Source organism: Schistocerca gregaria, chromosome 3 (assembly GCF_023897955.1).
Source record: "Schistocerca gregaria isolate iqSchGreg1 chromosome 3, iqSchGreg1.2, whole genome shotgun sequence".
Classification (NCBI taxonomy): domain Eukaryota; kingdom Metazoa; phylum Arthropoda; class Insecta; order Orthoptera; family Acrididae; genus Schistocerca; species Schistocerca gregaria.
Window position 1 is genome coordinate 359,142,863 of NC_064922.1, and position 21,359 is coordinate 359,164,221.

At 39.3% G+C, this 21,359-nt stretch overlaps 1 protein-coding gene across 1 annotated transcript; it reads left to right on the top strand.

The window, feature by feature from the left end:
* Window positions 1-1,371: 1,371 nt before the first annotated feature.
* Window positions 1,372-19,906, top strand: LOC126354049 (NADH dehydrogenase [ubiquinone] 1 beta subcomplex subunit 7). The gene is made up of 3 exons (XM_050003400.1): window positions 1,372-1,593; window positions 3,249-3,417; window positions 19,719-19,906. Exons 1-3 carry the CDS (start codon window positions 1,482-1,484, stop codon window positions 19,816-19,818), a joined length of 381 nt encoding a protein of 126 aa, XP_049859357.1. The 5' UTR covers window positions 1,372-1,481; the 3' UTR covers window positions 19,819-19,906.
* The last annotated feature ends 1,453 nt before the right edge of the window (window positions 19,907-21,359 follow it).

The following is a 21,359-nucleotide window of genomic DNA, read 5'->3' on the forward strand; positions in this document are numbered from 1 at the left end:
GTACGCAACTAGTTCTGGTCGAAATAACATTGGCGCGAAGTTCATGACACCTCATTTGAAGATATTACATAAGTCAATGTTGTGTACCCTTGCATGGTATGATTGAATTAATTACTAGTAAATGCTCCAAACAGACACAGTTCAGGTAGATATTTACAACAATTAACCGACACTGGGCCTTTTAAAGGAATTGACTGACGTTTAAACCTCGCTCTGTGGCATCACGTAATCTTAAGTTCAGTTTAGGTTCTGTACAAGGCACTCTCAAGTAAACATATAATCAATTTAGGTCCAACAGGGATGGCTAACAAGGCACCAGATACACATACAAATGGCCCACAATTCCATCAACAAAACACTTTCACCAACATGCAAAAAAAAAAAGTTACTGCATTTCACTGAACAGAACTCAGTCGGTAGCAATCCTCAACACAGCATTCTTATCCATACTCAGTTGACAAAATCAGTGTCCAGCAATTCCGGTGGATCCAAAAATATCTATTTGCAGCATATCACTCTAACGACGCCGCTGTAAACACAGTGATGTGCTGCCACGCCTGTTCCTCATGTGGCTCAGCCTACTGAAGAAGTACCAAAGAGCTGCTCGCACTATAGCTTTCCTGTTGCAGAGCAGCAGGTAAGGTGAACACAAAGCAACACTCAGGTATAGAACTGGTATATAAGTCACCAGTTGCCATCTAATGAAATGTTATTTCCAGCCTTATCGATGCAGCTTCTCAAACAGACAATCTAAAATCTCGCTGTGACTTTCTTCTTAAATTTGGAAACAAATACTTAAATACTTCCTTGCCTACAGTCGCTTTTGCATTTTCTATTTATATCTTCTTTTCTTTGGAATAAATGCAGAAGAAGCTCTCAAGAGGGGATCCATAGCAGACTGCTTGCACATTGAGAAACGGGTGGACATGAGAGTGTCCATGCGTACGTGCTTTCTTTCCATCAATTTTGTGCGTGCCCTTTTATTCCCGTGCGTCTCCGATTGCGCACGAGGAAAAAGGCAGTGTGGGGGCTAACTTTCAGACCCCCCCCATACACACACACATGCAAACTCATACGTCGACGGTAGAACTTTCTACTCAACTGATTTTAACGTCCCATTCCGCTCCGTCGCTCTCAATTCCGTTGACGGTCTCGTCGAATGTTGCCATTTCAAATGCATTGTGGAATCTTTTGGGTTTTCATTCCAGTAATTGTGAATCGAAGTTTCGTATTTTGTGAGGCCTGTAATTATTGCAAATATATTTTGAAGACACTGATGCACTGTAAACTGTCTGCCGATGAACAAACCAAACCTCGATCTCCTTGTTGGATTCGATATTAAACATTGTTGTCTCGAATTGCATGGCACCACTGACCAAAGTGTATCTTCGTGTGTGCACTCGGTGAGAGGTTAAATCCTCCGAGAGGACTGTGATACGCTTAGTGAAATTAAAGATTGTAATAACATTAGTGTTGACACCATGGGAAATGCGTGGGCTTTGTATGTGTCAGATCCTCAGGGTACTCCTCAGCCAATGAAAGAGCCTTCATTTGATCCGTTGCTTGGTTTCCCTAATGGGAGAAAACAGAGAGGTAATAACGTATCGCTCAAGCTCCCATTGAATTGTACATTTAACAACAGTGATGACATCTGATGATGGGTTGTTTCAAATAGAATAAAAAATAAATGGAAATTATTTTCGTTTGGCATTGAACGCTATTTAATTGTGTAGCTGTCTTATCTCATTCTGCGATGGATATATTACTTTGCAGTTTAGTCGTATGTAGTGGGAAATCCAGGTACTCCTGTTTGTGGCTGTGTAAAGGGAGGTATGGGCTCTCTAATTTTGGTATAAAATTATATATGGTTTTAAGACAAATATGTTGACCGTAAAACAATTATTTACTTCAATGTTACTCCAAAACACGAAGGCAAAGGTAGTCAAGGTTTTCACCCTAAAAGTGTAGCGATAAGCGCTATTTTGAGAAGTTCTAATTGTGACAGACAGAGTCCTGTGTGAGATTTCACATTATAATCATTGTTATCCTCTACTTGAGTCATATGAAACTTTTGCTCCTGGTTGAAATTTGTCACTGACCTTTCGCAGTTTTAACTATGACATTAACAAATTTAGTATTAGACAATTGCGCCCATCCGTTATATTATGTGGGAGGGGGCCAGGCCGGGGTGTATGGTTTATTTTTAATATTTTGGAAGATGAATGGTGACTTGTTAAGCCATAAAATGTTAAAAACCTGTGTAATGTAGACTTTTAGATAGATTTGTTGAAACAAAAACACTTGTTTACACTTTCTTTTCTTTTCCCCATAAGCTGGTTGGCCCACATAGCTCATAGGTATGGGTGCCCTTGGTGTTAGAAATAAGTAGTCTTCAATAATTTCTAATGACTCTCCTTTGTTAAGAAAGAAGCACTGCTCTTATGTAACAATCAAATTTCTAGAGTGATACTAAGTGCCACTTCTGTACCATTACTGAAGTGATTGGTAGTGGCTGTAGGTTTCTCCTTAATTAACTGTGTAGAAACCGTGTATTACGAGTATTCAGCAGGCACAAATTAAGTTAAAAGGCAAATGCAAAACATAGTAGTTACCATTACAATGGAATATAGTTTAGTTAATTTACACTGATTTAAGTGGATGTGGTTAAGTTCCCTTTCAAGTGTTTAAAGTACTGAACAGTTAAAATACCAGTTTTTATGTTGGGGTGCAAGACCTTTGGCTAATCAAGACCTGCAGGAAACTTTTAGTCACATATTGTAACTTTCTGTAGAGACCCTATGCGAAGAGACAGCTTAATGAAATACAGTGAGTTATATGGAAACTACTATTTAACTAAAGCAGATTTTACGGAAATATTGAATCTACGGGTACGACTAGGTAGTTTTGGCCCTTGTTGTCATAAAATTGGTAATAATGAACTGCTCGCCAAAATACAGTATATGTAGAATATGCACTGTAACAAAAATTATGGCATAGCCTACCATTCATTGACTTTGCCAACATGCAAAAAAACTCACCTTCTGTATAACCTGGATCTTGAACTATGCTACACATTTGGGAAAAAAAAATAAAAATAAAAGAATAATATTGTCAGCGTCTTTTCATATCTCTTTGTGTATGTGACATCACATGCATCATTATTGCCACAAGTCAAAGCCAACAATCAGTAGCACTCTGTTTGATAGACCCATCATTGTCATATTTAATGTTCCTTAATATTGTTTTAGTGATGCTTGCCACGGAAGAAGAGATGATATCGGCCAAGATTCCACCAGAAAATCGTGATTACTGTGCTCATCTATTAATCAAGTACCAGGCTTGCAGAGCAGATGTTTGGCCATGGGCTTACAAATGTGCACATGAAAAGCATGCGTACATGACCTGTGAGTTTGAGGAGTAAGTATTTAACAAGTTCAGAACATATTTACCGTTCTTAAGTTTCTTACCTTTGCTGCACATAATTTATATCAATATTAACAGCAGTGCCTCTAGTCAACCTGTTTTCTTTTAACACTTCATGTAAAAAGCAAAAATTTTCGATCTATTTATTTCATTTTTGAATACCACAATAGGCGATAGTTAAAATACTGTTTCAGTCATGCCACTTAAGCAAATAATGTGCTCATCACTGTTAAATTTATAAAAGGATTCTCCTGCCATCAAAAAGTTTTTGTCATACACCTTCCAATTAGGATAGTCATTAGAGAATTGTGAAGGTTTCATTTCAGTGCGTTTACAGTAATTTAAAACAAATGAATACTGTTAGTGCTTTGTTACTGTAATAGCCAGCCTAAGTTTCATCGTGTAACCTTTTAAGCACAGAAGAAATCTGTACAGTCAGGATGTTACTTGTGACTATAAGGTATTTGTTTCTTTGGCGGCAGTAGACAGGATTTTTCTTGCCCAGTGCCGGATCACTGAACAAGCAGTGATACAAATCCCTTACAGAAACTGTGACAGTTTCACAGCTCAATATAAGTTGTGCACTCTTGCGGGCATCTATTTCTGTTTTAGCTGAAATCATTCCTCACAACATCCCATGTCTTTAGTTTCCTTTCAAAGTCTTCAATTTGTTCCTACCATCTCTTTCTTGGGCATGAAACTGGTGTTTATGTGTGTGTGTGTGTGTTCTGGTAAATTCCTCTCCAAGTACTGTTGCGAGATTCAGTTAGGTTGCATTAATTTCACAAGACATCGGTTCCATTTCTCCATGGGCAATTAAAGATGTAGTTCTCTCCGTATGTGCGTTTATTATTTTGTTGTTGTCATTATACAAATTAGATTCTTTGGCACATCTGTGGATGAAACAGCATTTTTCACTGCTATGTGGAACAGCCAGGTTTTGTTTCTTGTAATGCCAATGATTTTACCTTGATAGAGCTGTATTCCAAACAACTGCATGAAGGCAACAGAGAGACGATTGTACAGCTGTTACACTTCAACCAGTGGCGCTACCATCTGCTCTACATTTGGAGATGGTGTCACCTTGCCTTCTTCGTCTGATATTTGAACTAATGTTGTCATTTTTCTGTCATGAATTTGCGCAATGCATGCTTGTTTTCTACAGTGTAACAGTAATAGTTGGCCAGTTAGTTGATTCAGTGATTTCTGTTTAAAATTATTTCAGTGTTTAACCATTTAAGTGGCACAATTTAAGTAGCATATACACTTAGCTGATATAAAATATACTTAACATTTTCCAAAATACTCATCAGTTATGTCACATAAGCACTGCAAGTGTTTGGAATTGGCAGTAACAGTCTTATAACGAAAAATATGGAACAAAGTAAACGTCAGGTAATACTACAGAGTACACTCTTTCAACAACTCCTTTTGAACTTAATGGGATGTGTAGGCATAACTGTTACAGTGTTTTGTTTCTCATCCTGTTGTAATATTTGTCTGGGTAAGGAGTGCTGATTTGTGAGATTTTCCCACATTTTGTATTGGCTACTTTTGGAAAGAAGGTTACCATGCTGCCAGTGAAAACTGATTCCTGGTGTGCTTTCTCATACTCATAGATATGCCTGCACTAATTTTTGTCTTGATTCCTGTTCCTCTTTGTGTGCTGTTTCAACAGGGCAATGACTAATAGCCTACTTTGGCCATTATCATAGTACACAGCTAATGTAATAATTTAATTGGATGGATAAAAAGTTTACTCACCAAGCAGTGGCAGAACACACACATAAATGAAGGTTCTAAGTAGGCAAGCTTTTGAACCCAGTGGTTCCTTCTTCAGGCAGAGGGGTTGAAGTGGAAGGAAAAGAGGTCGAGGAAAAGGACTGGAGACGTCTAGGAAAAGTGGTAGATTTTGGGAAAGTCACCCAGAACTGCAAGTCAGGGGAGACTTACTGCACGGGATTAGAAGGAAATTCTTTCTTTCTCATCCAGTGCAGTAAGTCTCACCTGACCCACAGTTCCCCAAAATCTACCCCTTTTCCTAGACCTCTCCAGTCCATTTCCTTCACCCTCTTCTTTCCATTTCAACCCTTCTGCCTGATGGAGGAGCCACGGCTGCGTAAGCTTGCCTAATTTCGGCCCTCTTATGTGTGTGTTCTGCCACCACTTGGTGATTAGATTTTGTATCTATCCAATTAAAGTGTTGTCAAAAATTGACAGCTGATACAATTACATAGATATTTTTAATACAACTTTATACACAAACTCACACATTCAAAAACTCTGTAGGCTCTTGATTGCTATTCACACATGTGGATTATATAGTGACTGACATACACATTCCAGTTGCTTTTTTTATCTAGTCTTGAGGTTCTTCTAGGGAAGACATCCATATTAGTTTTCATAAGTCAAAGAAAATTATAACTACAGAAATATGACAAAACTTTTGAAAAGTGTAGATAATTTAAGGTGGCATAGGTGGAATATGAATACACCATTACAAGCTAATGTTTAATGTAAGTACATGCTATGCTCATGTAATCTTACATGTCACATGCCTTTATGTCAGTGCCCCACATGGCACAACAATTAAACATTGATCAGTATTTCAGTTTAGCTGCCTCAGATAGCACAATAATTGAACTCTGACCAGCATTTTAGTTTGACAATAGTTATTAGGGACTATTTATGTTGTCAGCATTAATTCACAGTATAAATAAAACAGAAAGAAACTTCCACATGGGAAAAATATATTAAAAACAAAGATTCCAAGACTTACCAAGCGGGAAAGCGCCGGCAGACAGGCACATGAACAAAACACACAAACACACACACAGAATTACGAGCTTTCGCAACTGGCAGTTGCTTCGTCAGGAAAGAGGGAGGGAGAGGGAAAAATGAAAGGATGTGGGTTTTAAGGGAGAGGGTGAGGAGTCATTCCAATCCCGGGAGCGGAAAGACTTCCCTTAGGGGAAAAAAAGGACAGGTGTACACTCGCGCACACACACATATCCATCCGCACATACACAGACACAAGCAGACATATTTCAATTATATTGAAATATGTCTGCTTGTGTCTGTGTATGTGCGGATGGATATGTGTGTGTGTGTGTGTGTGCGCGAGTGTACACCTGTCCTTTTTTTCCCCTAAGGGAAGTCTTTCAATTATATTGAAATATGTCTGCTTGTGTCTGTGTATGTGCGGATGGATATGTGTGTGTGTGTGTGTGTGTGTGTGTGTGTGTGTGCGCGAGTGTACACCTGTCCTTTTTTTCCCCTAAGGGAAGTCTTTCCGCTCCCGGGATTGGAATGACTCCTTACCCTCTCCCTTAAAACCCACATCCTTTCATTTTTCCCTCTCCCTCCCTCTTTCCTGAAGAAGCAACTGCCAGTTGCGAAAGCTCGTAATTCTGTGTGTGTGTTTGTGTGTTTTGTTCATGTGCCTGTCTGCCGGCGCTTTCCCGCTTGGTAAGTCTTGGAATCTTTGTTTTTAATATATTAATTCACAGTATAATATGCATGAATCCATGTTTGAGCTAAATGAACCAATGGCCACATAACCCTTTTAGGTACACAAGAATTGGAAGGTTTATAAACAAAATGTTGTTATTTCAAATATTTTTGTTTGTACTTCCGGAAAAAATCTGTGTATCTTAAAGGACAGTTATGGAAAACAAGACATAATATATGTCAAAGAAGTACAAAGACTATGTATCTGTTGCCTGTTTTATGTGAAATTCCGCAAAACAGTTTCTGCTTTAATTAACGCATATATTAACACCACACTGCCATAGATATTCTAAGTGTGCTTTTTAATAAGCTTTGAAGCACAATGAACACGTCTTCTCACCTTAGATTTTATCGTTCAGTACTCTAAACTCTTTTAATTAAAACACATTTCTAATCTTCTTGGGGTCTTTATGGCTAATGATAAATTCCTTTATTGACTTGAGTAGTTGCTGATTTAGACTTCTTGGAATACATCATCTGAACTCTAGAGATGATAATGTTGGTTTGTCCTGCTTCTGCTGTCAATGTTGTATATATCATATATGTATTGTTCACACCAATGAAAGGATGTCAAAGAAAATTCTCAGGTAATACTTAATTTTTGCCTTCCTGTCAATCTCATGAGTCACTTTCTTCTGATTCATGAGGTACACCCCTCCCATCAACTTGTGCATCATCACAAAGGGACACTCTTCTTCTCAGAAGAACCAGACTCACACTGCTTCACAGTTGTATTTAGTATTGGGGTAATAAAATTAGTCAGTAGATAAATTGGTTTGGTGTCCATCCAGTTGAGGATTGTCAGTGTGTTGCTAATAAGGCTGTGTGCATCACTGATTTTCATTTCTTTGTCTGGAGGGAAGGACATAAGGATGTTTTTGCAGTTGTTGTGTATTGTTCCTCATTATCTAATATCTTATAAAGGAAGGTAATGCTGCAGAACAGGAGAGATAAAAAATTGTCTATGTAAATTCCACATCCTGGTCTGGATATAGATTTTTGCCAGTTGTAGAACTACTGACTCACCGAGACCTGCTTCAGGACATGAGTTCTTTCTGCCAGTTTTTAAGTCAAATAGATTACCTGTGTCTGGATGACACCTCTGCCACATTTTGAAACCCTATTTGATATACTATCATATAATATGCCCTTTGAACTTGAACACATGCTAGTCAACAGATTGAGCCCTAGTTGCTTGAAGAAATTCCTGAAAGGTTTTTTCAAATGATCAATTACAGCTTTTACTTTGTATGAAGGATCATCCTTTATTGATTGCTCTTCATTGTTAGAAAAATGTAAGTTCTTTTGAATGCCTTCATATCAGTGTTGTCATAATCTGAGTGAGATAAGGAACATCTAAATCAGGCTCAGTTGGCAGTAGGTGCTAACTGTATGTAAAATATATGGTACCTCATTATTAGGTTAATGCCAAAAAATGCCTTCATTTCATCTTGATTTGTGCTGAAAGCATTGCCAGTTTGTTCTGCATATTGAGTACACCGAGGAATTAGCATATCTTGCAACATGGCTTTTAGGCCCATTATTGAAGAAAAAGGTCAAATTGGTTTGGTATCCCACAGTTCTCACTGATATTAAACAAAAGCACTTTCCCAAATTCATCATTCACATTATCACTGAAATGTCTTTTTCAGCATAACATGTTCACTTTAATTCGATTCTTGAGTTTCTCCCGGCGTATTTGATAATCAAAATATCCACGGGTGTACTGCCGGTCTATAGTGTCCAACGGGCACAATATTTCGGCGATCAAACATGTCGCCATCATCAGGTGAACTGACGGACTGAGCTCCTATGAACGTGCCGGCACGGAGATCCGTACGCTATGGCTGCTCAGGGGGAACTGGGTTCGGTCGCGGCGGCGGCTGATTTAAATACCCTCCGCCCGCGGCGCGCTCCCTCTGCCGTCCGCGTCCCACGCCACGGTAGCGCGGTGGAACAGATTGCGACGGCGTCTGAGATGACGTCGGTGTGATGGCTCTGTCCGCCGTGGTCGTCACAACTATGCGTTTGCTCGATTTACTCTTGATTAACCCAATCGCTGGTTCCCAAGCCTTGCTAAGATTATAGCCACAGTCACGGTTTATGAGGTCGTCATTGGTGCGAATTTCGATGGCCTCTCTAACAACGCTGTCCCAGTATCTCGACGTCTGTACCAGAATCCTCGTGCGGTCATACTCCATAGCGTGATTTTCCGACAAACAATGTTCAGCGACTGCCAACTTGCTCGGATACATCAGTCGAGTGTGCCTCTGGTGTTCACGGCATCGATCCTCGACGGTACGCATCGTCTCACCAATATACGACTTGCCACATTGACACGGAATCTGGTACACGCCGGCCTTCCTCAAACCGAGGTCATCTTTGGCGCTCCCCACCAGTGCACGAGTTTTATTCGGAGGACAAAACACAGTTCCGACCCGGTGTTTCTTCAGAATGCGGGCGATTTTCCCCGAGAGTGCCCCTGTGTATGGAATAAATGCAGTGCCTACCTCCTCCCTCGTGACTTCATCCATCTCAACAGATTGTGCTGCAGTGGTTGGGCGGAGAGCAAGTAGGTTTCCATTCGGATGACGACAGGGCTTCCTCCTCGAAGTTCTCCATGTACAAATTCGCTACCACCGGTGAGAGTGGGCTACCCATGGCGACTCCTTCTGTTTGTTCGTAGTATTCTCCATTAAAAAGAAAATACGTGGAAGTCAAGACATGCCTAAAAAGTTCAGTGGTATTCTCGTCAAACCTCTGACCAATCAACTGTAGCGACTCTCGCAGGGGTACCCTCGTAAACAAGGAAATGTCAAAACTCACCATGATATCTGACTCATCCAACCTGAAGCTATCAAGGCGTTTAACAAATATGTAGGTGCCCTGATGTTGCTGACAATGGGGCGTAATGGTACCCCCTCTTTGTGAACCTTCGGGAGTCCATATAGTCTAGGCGGTTGTTGGCCAAATACCTGACGGGAATATTAAGTCCTTATGTGGGTAAATGCCCTCATCACATCCGCAATTCCGTGGATTTTGTTAAACGCCTTGATAGCTTCAGGTTGGATGAGTCAGATATCATGGTGAGTTTTGACGTCGTTTCCTTGTTTACGAGGGTACCTCTGCGAGAGTCGCTACAGTTGATTGGTCAGAGGTTTGACGAGAATACCACTGAACTTTTTAGGCATGTCTTGACTTTCACGTATTTTCTTTTTAATGGAGAATACTACGAACAAACGGAAGGAGTCGCCATGGGTAGCCCACTCTCACCGGTGGTAGCGAATTTGTACATGGAGAACTTCGAGGAGGAAGCCCTGTCGTCATCCGAATGGAAACCTACTTGCTTTTTCCATTACGTGGACGACACGTTCGTCATCTGGCCACATGGTATGGATAAACTCCTTGACTTCCTTACACATCTAAACTCCATACACCCCAACATCAAATTCACTATGGAGACCGAAACGGATGGTAAATTACCTTTCCTTGACGTATTGGTCAGGAGAAGGGCTGACGGCACCCTAGGTCATGGGGTGTATCGAAAGACAACACACACTGATCTGTATTTGCACGCAGACAGCTGCCACCACCCTTCACAGAGGAATGGGGTACTTAAAACTCTAATACATAGGGCGCGCACTATCTCTGACACAGAGAGTCTACCCCAGGAATTGGAACATCTGAGAACTGTGTTTTGAAAAAATGGGTACTCAGAGTGGCAGATCCAACGTGCTCTCCGCCCAACCACTGCAGCACAACCTGTTGAGATGGATGAAGTCACGAGGGAGGAGGTAGGCACTGCATTTATTCCATACACAGGGGCACTCTCGGGGAAAATCGCCCGCATTCTGAAGAAACACCGGGTCGGAACTGTGTTTTGTCCTCCGAATAAAACTCGTGCACTGGTGGGGAGCGCCAAAGATGACCTCGGTTTGAGGAAGGCCGGCGTGTACCAGATTCCGTGTCAATGTGGCAAGTCGTATATTGGTGAGACGATGCGTACCGTCGAGGATCGATGCCGTGAACACCAGAGGCACACTCGACTGATGTATCCGAGCAAGTCGGCGGTCGCTGAACATTGTTTGTCGGAAAATCACGCTATGGAGTATGACCGCACGAGGATTCTGGTACAGACGTCGAGATACTGGGACAGCGTTGTTAGGGAGGCCATCGAAATTCGCACCAATGACGACCTCATAAACCGTGACTGTGGCTATAATCTTAGCAAGGCTTGGGAACCAGCGATTGGGTTAATCAAGAGTAAATCGAGCAAACGCATAGTTGTGACGACCACGGCGGACAGAGCCATCACACCGACGTCATCTCAGACGCCGTCGCAATCTGTTCCACCGCGCTACCGTGGCGCGGGGCGCGGACGGCAGAGGGAGCGCGCCGCGGGCGGAGGGTATTTAAATCGGCCGCCGCCGCGACCGAACCCAGTTCCCCCTGAGCAGCCATAGCGTACGGATCTCCGTGCCGGCACGTTCATAGGAGCTCAGTCCGTCAGTTCACCTGATGATGGCGACATGTTTGATCGCCAAAATATTGTGCCCGTTGGACACTATAGACCGACAGTACACCCGTGGATATTTTGATTATGTTCACTTTAATTTTCCATCTCTCTTAGAAAATTTTTATCCCCTTCATCTAGTAATGCATTATCTTCGTCATCACCACTGCAAGTCTTCAAACGCTGCTCAACACGTTCATCAGTGATGATGAAAACTCTTTTTCTGGACCACATGATCTAAAAGATGATTTGAAATCATAAAAGTTTTTTGCTGAAATACAAAGGAAAAATAATACATTTACAACTTAAATTAAAATACCTTTCCACTACATGTAATATTAATGACTTCATATCACAAGTTATATTGTGGTACATTGGGACTATTTCCCATGGAAAGAAAATAAAATTTTTCACTTATTAAGTGCAGTTATTTTCTAAACATATGGTGCAAAGTAAAAGAGCATCTTACCCAAATATTGTTTCAAGCCTTGAAGGCAAGGCAGAGATCATAAAACACACAAAATAAGTGAATGAATATGTGCGAGAGTTGGAACTTAAATAATGGCAACTATTTATTCACTACTGATACAACAGAGTTACATGTTTGTACCTGTTACTATCCTTCAAAGTAGTCACCAGCGTTGTGTAGAACCTGTTGCCAGAAATGTGGAAGGTATCATATACCATCATCAGAGCTTGTTCTGATGATGATGTGAATGGAGCGGTCTACCGCTTGTCGAATCTCTGGAACAGTTCTGAATCGATTGCCACAAAGTGGTTCCTTCATCTTTGGAATCTAAGTCAGTCACATAGACTTAACGTCTGTGGAGTATGGTGGATGGTACAGTACTTCCCAGTACCATTGACCGAACAGAGCAGCCACAGCTTGCGCTATATGCGCCCGCGCATTGTCATGCAAAATGATGGGTGGGTTGTGCAGGAAGTGTTGCCACTTCTTTTGCAAAGCTGGTCACAGGTGATGCTCCAAAAAAAAACAGTCCTTGTGACTTTGATTTGATTCCGAAGATGAAAGAACCACTTTGTGGCATTCACTTCAGAACTGTTCCATAGATTCAGCAAGGAGAAGACCGCTCCATTCACACCATAATCAAAACAGGTTCTGCTAGCAGTATACTACGCCTTCCACATTGCTGGAAACGGGTTCTACACAACGCTGGTGACTACTTTGAAGGACAGTAACAGGTGCAAACATGTAACTCTTTTGTATCAGCTGTGAATAAATAGTTGCCGGTATCTAAGTTCCAACCCTCATATGTACACTTGAAGCAGGAATCGCCAACAATATACAACAATTGGTGGCAGTTATAGTAAGTTTTGTCCAGAAAAAACTATGAAATTAAAGAAAACAATTACCTCTTCTTTAAGTAGAGCACCTGAGGCAGATCTACTGTCACTACAATCCAATTATTGAGGAGATTTATAAATAGGCCAAATGTGTCCCAAGTACGTGAAAGGGTTAATTCTGATATCTCATAATTTTGCTAAAAAAGTGATGCACTTCATCTTTCTTGAAACTGCACTTCATCTTTCTTGAAACTGTTGTTGTGTTCATGTATAAAAAATACATTAATTTTGGAATCTTTTAAAAACAATTTTGATAGGCAGGACAATTCTGCCTATAAGAGGAATAAGCTTGCTGGGATGGCATTTAGAGAATGAATTGAATGGTGATGTAGTGTAAGGTGCCAGATATCTCGTGCTAAAGTAGTTAACACTTTTGCACTTTCATAAAGGAGAGGATCTTCAGAAATTTGACATCAAATCTATGTAAACCATTAAACTGTCAGTGCTAGCAGAGTGTATGTGGTGTCAAAAGGCATGCTCGAGATCTTTGGGTCAGTGTTAGTTGTGTGATTTTCTTTTATTTATTTCTTTTTATTTTATTTTTTTTTCCCAGCAAGAAATGCATCAGTATATATGACTAAAATTATAGATGAAAGACTGCTGACTTCATTTCACATTAAATTTATTGAAAATTAAATGCTGCTTTGGCAAAGTGTGTATATAGTGTTCATTGTACACGAATAAGAAATTATGTATATATGCAGACTGAAGCAACAAACAAAATTTGTACTAAGGCTGGATTCAAACCCGGGTTTCCTGCTCACTAAACGAATGCGCTAACCACTACACCACCCTGACACAGTGGCTTTGCACAAGTGTGCAGATCACCCTTGCATGCCTCCCTCCTCAATCTAAATTTTCCTTCGTGCCTCAGTCCACTTGGTATATTCCTGAATTCAACCAGAATTGCATAGGCTTTCTAACTACATTGGAATAGCACCTCAGCATTGAATGAAATGGGGGAATCCTGCCTGAAACCCAGGCATAGGTGCTTAATAAGTTGAAACTATGTGGTTCCAGAGATTTTCAAGTGAGGCGAGGTGTGAATGGTAATTTGGATTGATGAGAGAGGCATGCTAGGGTAAGTCCATGTAGTTGCGTTAAGTCATTGTGCCCAGGTGGCGTACTGGTTAGTGCATCTGTCTTGTGAACAGGACACATGGGTTCAAATCCTGGCCTGGATACAAATTTCCATTTGTTGCTTCAGTCTGCAGATTATACATCATAGATGTTTGAGATGAGCAGTGTCCATTTCACAAATGGTAAGTAAATTCATCTCATCCACAATCTCTTAAACGAAAGCCTAGCAGGATGAGGCACCTTGAACCAGTTACCATTCAGTCGATTCTTGTCCCCTTCCCTGACACCACACCTTCCACTGGACTTTTTTCTTTTTCCCCTCCACATAATCCGTGAAGTTCTCCCAAAGTTGATATTTCCTTGTCTTGTTCATTATACAGCAGCAGCTTTTGTGTGATAACATGTTTATGCATCTGGTCAGCATCATGTTTATTTTGTACCTCATGGTGCTTTTTCTTTGGGAATTCTACCCACACAATGAGGATACATAACCTGCCCCAGGATTAACTCTCCCAGAGTTCTGTATCTCTATCTTGGGCACAGCACTGGAGCAAGTTGACAATTTTTCATATCTTGGAAGCTTCCTGTCTAAATGGTGTACTTGCGAACAGGGTGTTGCTAAGTGACTTTGGGCTGCCAATGCAGAATTCAGATGGTTAATGCACAGTATTCATGAACAAACAGCTAAAACTGCATACCAAATTCGTATCCCGTATAGCTGTAAAACATGGCCATTATGGCCATGATATCCAAACACTTCAGTGCTTCCACTAGCAAAAAATTAGATACATCTGGAATATTAAGTGGGAAGACCATGTGACCAACACTGTGGTTCTCGAGAAAGTATATCTAAACAGCATTGGGGAACCATCATTGCTCATGAGATGGTTAGGCCATATTCATCACATGAATGATCCAAGGCTTCCCTGCCAAATCCTGTGTTGGGAATCCATCTGTGGCAGTAGACCTCATGGAGCACCTCTTAAGTGCCTGAAAGACCAGCTAAAATACACCATGAAGATGACTGTTATAAAAATACAAATGTGGGTAGAATGTGTTGTCTGTCAACTTCTTTGAAGAAGACTGCCACAGACATCAAGAGGCCAAGTGACAGGCAAGAAAGCTCCATCAATTACAACCCGTCCACCTCCAAACATTCATCAGAAATACATTCATAAGTTGGGTTGAAATGCTCATTATGTGCAGGAAGAAGTTTAGCATACTCTAAATTGAGTTGCAGCCAATGGCAAACTCAGCAGTATGTCCCTCCTGCCATCATTTGCACATCATTGGCTCAGCTTTCACATTTTGTTTGCACACTGTTAAGTTTTCCTTCAGCATTGTACTGCTTCTCATTGCCAATAAATTTAATTTTGTTAACAGGCAGCAATACGTTAGTTTATTTGTGATGTTACCATGCCTAGTCATGTGACTAGAGTTGCCACCTATCTAATTTTTTTTATGGGATGTCCCCTATTTTAAGGCACAAATTTCTTTCATTTTGTTTGTTTTGTCCTGTAAAATTAGATGAACTCAAAATTTGTATAAAAGATAACATTTAAGTTTGTGGTACTGTCAGCCAGCAAATCACAGCATTCTCTTTAATACTATAGTGACCACTATAGTCGAATATCTAAAATTCATGGCACAAAACAAAATTGCCTCACTTATAGTGTTTGAGGTTAAACAGCTGTTGATATTGTTTAAAATCTGTGGTTTTTGACGAAAATGTTGTTGGTTTCAGTTTCGCCGCAAATGAAAAAGTGCAAACAAATAATTTGTTATGGGATATCTTAGGAGACATATTAGGTAAAGTCTGTGCATGGCAGTACATTCAAAGCAATATGCTTGGTAAGCAACAGAATTACATATGCCTCTCATGGAGGTAAATCAGACTTGAAACAGCATGCTAGTAGTGGAGGACACAAACTTAACGTGCCTCCACAAACTAAATCCCCTGAAAGTAATTTTATTTCTTCTGCCCAGTTAGTCCTTGTGTTCCACATAGTCAAATATAATCAGAGTTTTTAAAGCACAGATTGTAACAATAAGTTAATGGCTGATATATTTGATTATTCAAAAATTGCTAAGTGAAGTTTCATGTGGCAGAACCAACGCAGAAAGCCAGAGTATGAATGTGCTAGCCCCCAGATTTATTGGAAATACCCATCGTGAAAGTACGCAATTATGAAGACCTGTACTTTCTGATTGCAAGTATTCCATTAACAAAGGTAATTGTAAATGTTTCCATTGTGTTTAAGATGTTTCCCAGTAGATAATGGGATGGAAAACAAATTGCTAGACTTTTACAACAGTGCAAATGGATCTGCTAATTCTTTTCATGAAGATGTCAATAATATAATTAATCAGAGCGGTTTAAGCATGTACAAGATACCTTTGTATTTTGCTGATAGTAGTAATGTAACTAATGGTTGTCATAAATGCCTTTAAGCTACTCGAATCTACAAATGGAAAAAAAATTTCATCCAGTTGTGTGCAGAAATTGGGCACAATACAATGAAATATGACAATTACTGTCTGGATGTTGATGTGGAATCTCTTGTCATGAAGGTGTATGACCATTTCTCTGTATGTGCTAAAAGAAAATTTGGAAGGCCTGTACCAACTCACTGACTTTCTTTGGATGCTGCAGCACATTGGCTGCTTCATAACTGGCCTCTTATTAAGTCATTGCAAGTCACTTGGGGAGTATTGCCTGCAGTGTTGCATGGGTATTTTGATTCCGAAAACGGTACGAAGAGTGTGTGTGTGTGTGTGTGTGTGTGTGTGTGTGTGTGTGTGTGTGTGTGTGTTGTGTTTGTTTTGTTCTGCAGTGTTACAAAAATTTGTGTAGAATGTCAGGATCTTTGAAAGAGATATTGTCTCTGTTGTACAAGCCTATAAGTGCATGTCGTTATTAAAGCTAAAATTAGAATACAGAAGAGCAGATAATTTTTTTGGATTTTCAGTTAGAAATAATTTGAAACATTTCTTAGTCTTGCAGAAATAAAATTGAAAAATGTTTCTTGCAGTTCTATGCTAAAGCTATTCAGTACCTCTCACAGGCTTATGATTTTTCTGAAAATAATGTTGCCAAAGGCCTACAAGTTAACAACCTGGAGAGAAAAATAAAACTTAGTTTGTTGTACAAGTAGGGGGGGGGGGGGGGGGGGGAGCAGCTTCATCTGACAAATGACCTTGGTATGGAATAATATAAAGAGTTTTGCATCTGTAAGATGATCTACATGATATTTACGGATGGGAAAATAGTTTAGTAGAAAAATGACCATGTTATTATGAAGAAACATGGTGCAGCTAACCTAATACAATTCAAGAAATTAATGTTCTTCATTTTGAGTGTTATAGGTTGCAATGCGTTTGTTAAACAAGTATTTTCTCCATGGCGAATAAATGGGCAGATACAAGAAACAGATGTTAAATTTCTCTTATGAAGAGCGAGCTTCTAATTAGTATTAATAATATGTATTGTAAAGAAATCTATAATGTGGTGAAAAATGATGTTGCACTTTTGAAAGCAGTTAATTCTGACATGTCAGTATTGTTGACAGTTCTTTCGCATTTCTGAGCATGTTCCATATTTTTGTGGAATGTCCCTTGTTTCGTTTTTGTAAAGATGGCAACCCTACATGTAACAAAGTTGTTTCCAATATGACTGGGTCTACCATTTGCCTACCCAAGTAAGAATTTGATATGGGATAAATAACATCAAAATTGAATGTTGTGGAAGTAACAATATAATAACATTAGCATCTGATTTGTAGAGGAAGTTGTGGTCATTTGTAGCTGAACCTGTGGATGCTGGACATGTAGTTAGCATATCATCACCTGAACATCACCGAAAGAGTTTGACTGTTGTTTCCAGTATTATCCCAATTCTTATCTAGTAGGTACAAGTGTGTCTCATAATCCAGGAAAATGAGCACATTGATGCCAGCCAGTAGGGCCTACATGGGGTAGAACTGATCAACATGCCATTATTTTGTGGGCTGGAAACTGGCATAGATGTGGAAGGTCAAGTGCATATGGAATATGGAACAGCCAAAAGGGAGACTAAAGAAGTTACAGTTCGTAAATGGTAATGTTCATGTATGGTGAACCTCCTTCCATAACTGTTCAGGGCTGAAGTAACTTCAGTGCACCTCCATATTGTTTTTTGATGCAGGATTTATTGCAACAATATTTGTAATATTGCCATTGTACATATTATAGAAGGCTGCAATGTTATTGAAAATAGGGCACAGTTATATTTCAATTAAACAGGGGCCATAAAATAAGCTAGAACTATGGCAAAACTGTTAGGATTGATACTTTAATGTTGTATAGAATAACTGATTGCCTATTTTTTTTGTTTAATCATCCAGACACACAATTCTATCATTTTTCGTAAATGATCATCTTCCTGTAATGCTTCTAAAAATTTTGTGCCCAGAAAACCAACCATTTATGTCATTATTTAAAATGTTACTGGAATGTCTTGTGTTTGAGATTTCAATGCTAGAAAATAACTATCCTTCAAAGAAAGCAAATATGAGGTGAATTTTTGAGCAATTTCACAAATAATTGGTTTTTGTATGTAAATGCCTGAAATATTCTGGCAGGCAGAGAAGTTTCACTATCAGAGCAATACTAGCATGTTTCTTTCATGCATGCTTTGCCGGTAGATTGTTGTCTTCTTTGAAAAAGTTTTGCTGTCCTGTGTTGGATGCTGTTTCATCTCAGTAGCATAAATTCAACAGGAAGCGGTAGTTCTATATGTCTGTTACTGATAGTCAAACAAGAAACGATTCTTCAGCCAGTGTTGTGCCTTTCTGGAAGAGTCCACCAATTTCTTTAGATTGTTCCTGCTCTGATATTTCTCATTCCAACCCAGTCCTTCATCTAGTTTCCAAAATTTCTTACTCAACATATATGACATACTTGTAACAGAAATATAGAAAAGAGGCAAAAGTGGCTTGTGCACCATGAAACATTTCAGCCTGAGCTATACTAGAGTGCAGTCATTTGAAGGCAGTGTTGTGGCCAGAATTACACTTGGGCTTGGTTGCCAAAATGTTGAAGATTTTTTTATGATTATAAGGGAAGTGTTCAGGGTACTGATTTTATGTACAGCGTAGTGCTGTTTTAATGATTATAATAGTTTGAACCACAATTATCTCATATTTCAATGTTAGGAGTAATGCCCAGGGACAAGCAGTTTTCAAGAAATGAATTGTGTATTTACAAATTTGTATATAACACTTTATTTACAATTCATCTGTCAATGTGGTTACTGAAAACTATACTGTTGAATGCTAAAACATAAATATTGTTATTATAATCAGCGTAAAAGTGCTATATTCTGTAGACAATTTCTTATCATTCAACCACAGTGGTGGTTTCTTTATTACCTTAGATAGTAGGGTCTTTCTTAAAACATCATCTTTTAAATCTGCGATGAATGAAGAGATTTTACACTCTTAAGTCAGATATACAGCACAGTATTTCAATACTGTAAGTGAATACGAGTGTAAAATTCACATCGCATGGAGCCCGATATATTTGTCGCATTCCTGGCATGATGCTTAATGTGGCTGAAAGAATATGCTTTTTTACTATAGGTCAGAAGTTTATAAATATGGGAAGTTATTGTGACAATGACTTGTTTCTAACCTGTATTATTTAGTTTCGACTGCAAATTGCACAGTTCCATTAATTCTTCCTTTATGAAAATTTATTAGTGTTAATGCAGCTGCTGAAATAACTTTCATAGAAAAAATTATTTATTGCATGTTATGAGTATTACAGTATTCATTGTTTTGCTTTTTAGCTATGTTCTTCGCATGAAAGAGTATGAACGAGAGAGGCGACTGCTGCAACGACAGAAGCGCATTGCTGCTAAGTCCCACAAAGAGGAATTAGAGGAATGAAGTTATTCATAGTTTGGTGCCTCACATGAGTCGTATTTGTATTTTGTTGCATATATGTGTATATAAAACTTGTTTACTTTAAAAGAAAGTGTTTTAAATTTTCATTCTCCATAGATATAATTGAAAACTATAACAAAAGTAATTAACTTATAACTCTAATAACCTACCATTATGGTTGCACACATACAATACTATTATTCAAATGTATGAACATTTTTTGTATAAAATTTAGTTTGCTACACTATGGGCAGACTCCACGTTACCCATGTGCTACACACAGCCATTTGGGAGACATTTCAGCTGGTAAAAGAATTCCTGCCTCATTGAGCAGAAATTTAAATATTTAGCATAATTGTGTCATACAAAGGTCTTGTTGTGTGAAACAGCTCTCATTATGTAGATTGTGGTATTTCAAATCAATACTCTCTGAATTCTTTTCGGAGCTTCAGTACTAGAGGCCTTCAGATATGCGCTCCTTCGTACTAATGTGCTGAGCTCACAATTAGAGAAGCATGTCTTAAAAGATAGAAGGCATTTTAATGATCATACACAGAACTTCCAGTGAATCAATACTATGGAAAATCAAAACAGTTGAATTTTATTTTTTCCTTATACACACATTGAAAGACAAGTCATACAATACAGATTTTTTCCAGCCATTACTATACAATGTGAATGAGATTCATTCTCACCTCCAAAGTTACTGTGTTGGAAACAGATATTAAGATGGACCTGAAGAAGATGATCTATACGAGGCTCAGTGCAGGAGTGGCTTAAACCCAATGAAGATGTTATGACGCTAGATAGTTCTTGCCATTGCCAATTATTCTATAGTTCCATATATGTGTGTGTGTGTGTGCGCGAGTGTACACCTGTCCTTTTTTTCCCCTAAGGGAAGTCTTTCCACTCCCGGGATTGGAATGACTCCTTACCCTCTCCCTTAAAACCCACATCCTTTCATTTTTCCCTCTCCTTCCCTCTTTCCTGACGAAGCAACTGCCAGTTGCGAAAGCTCGTAATTCTGTGTGTGTGTTTGTGTGTTTTGTTCATGTGCCTGTCTGCCGGCGCTTTCCCGCTTGGTAAGTCTTGGAATCTTTGTTTTTAATATATTTTTCCCATGTGGAAGTTTCTTTCTGTTTTATTTACATTATGGATAGGTAGACAATTTAAGAAAATTCTTTATAGAACGAGCAGAAACTAGCAAAATACACAAAGCAATCACTCGTATAAATACATCGGCTACACCATTGCAATTTCATAAACACTTCTACAACCCTTTAGATCACATAACATCAACAGATACGAAGAAAGTAAATTGGAAAAAGAAAACACTACATGGCAAGCACCCGTATCATCTAACACAGCCACACATTGATCAAGACGCATCCAACACATGGCTAAGAAAAGGCAGTATATACAGTGAGACGGAAGGATTCGTGATTGCAATACAGGATCAAACAATAAACACCAGATATTACAGCAAGCATATTATTAAAGATCCCAATACCACAACAGATAAATGCAGACTTTGCAAACAACAA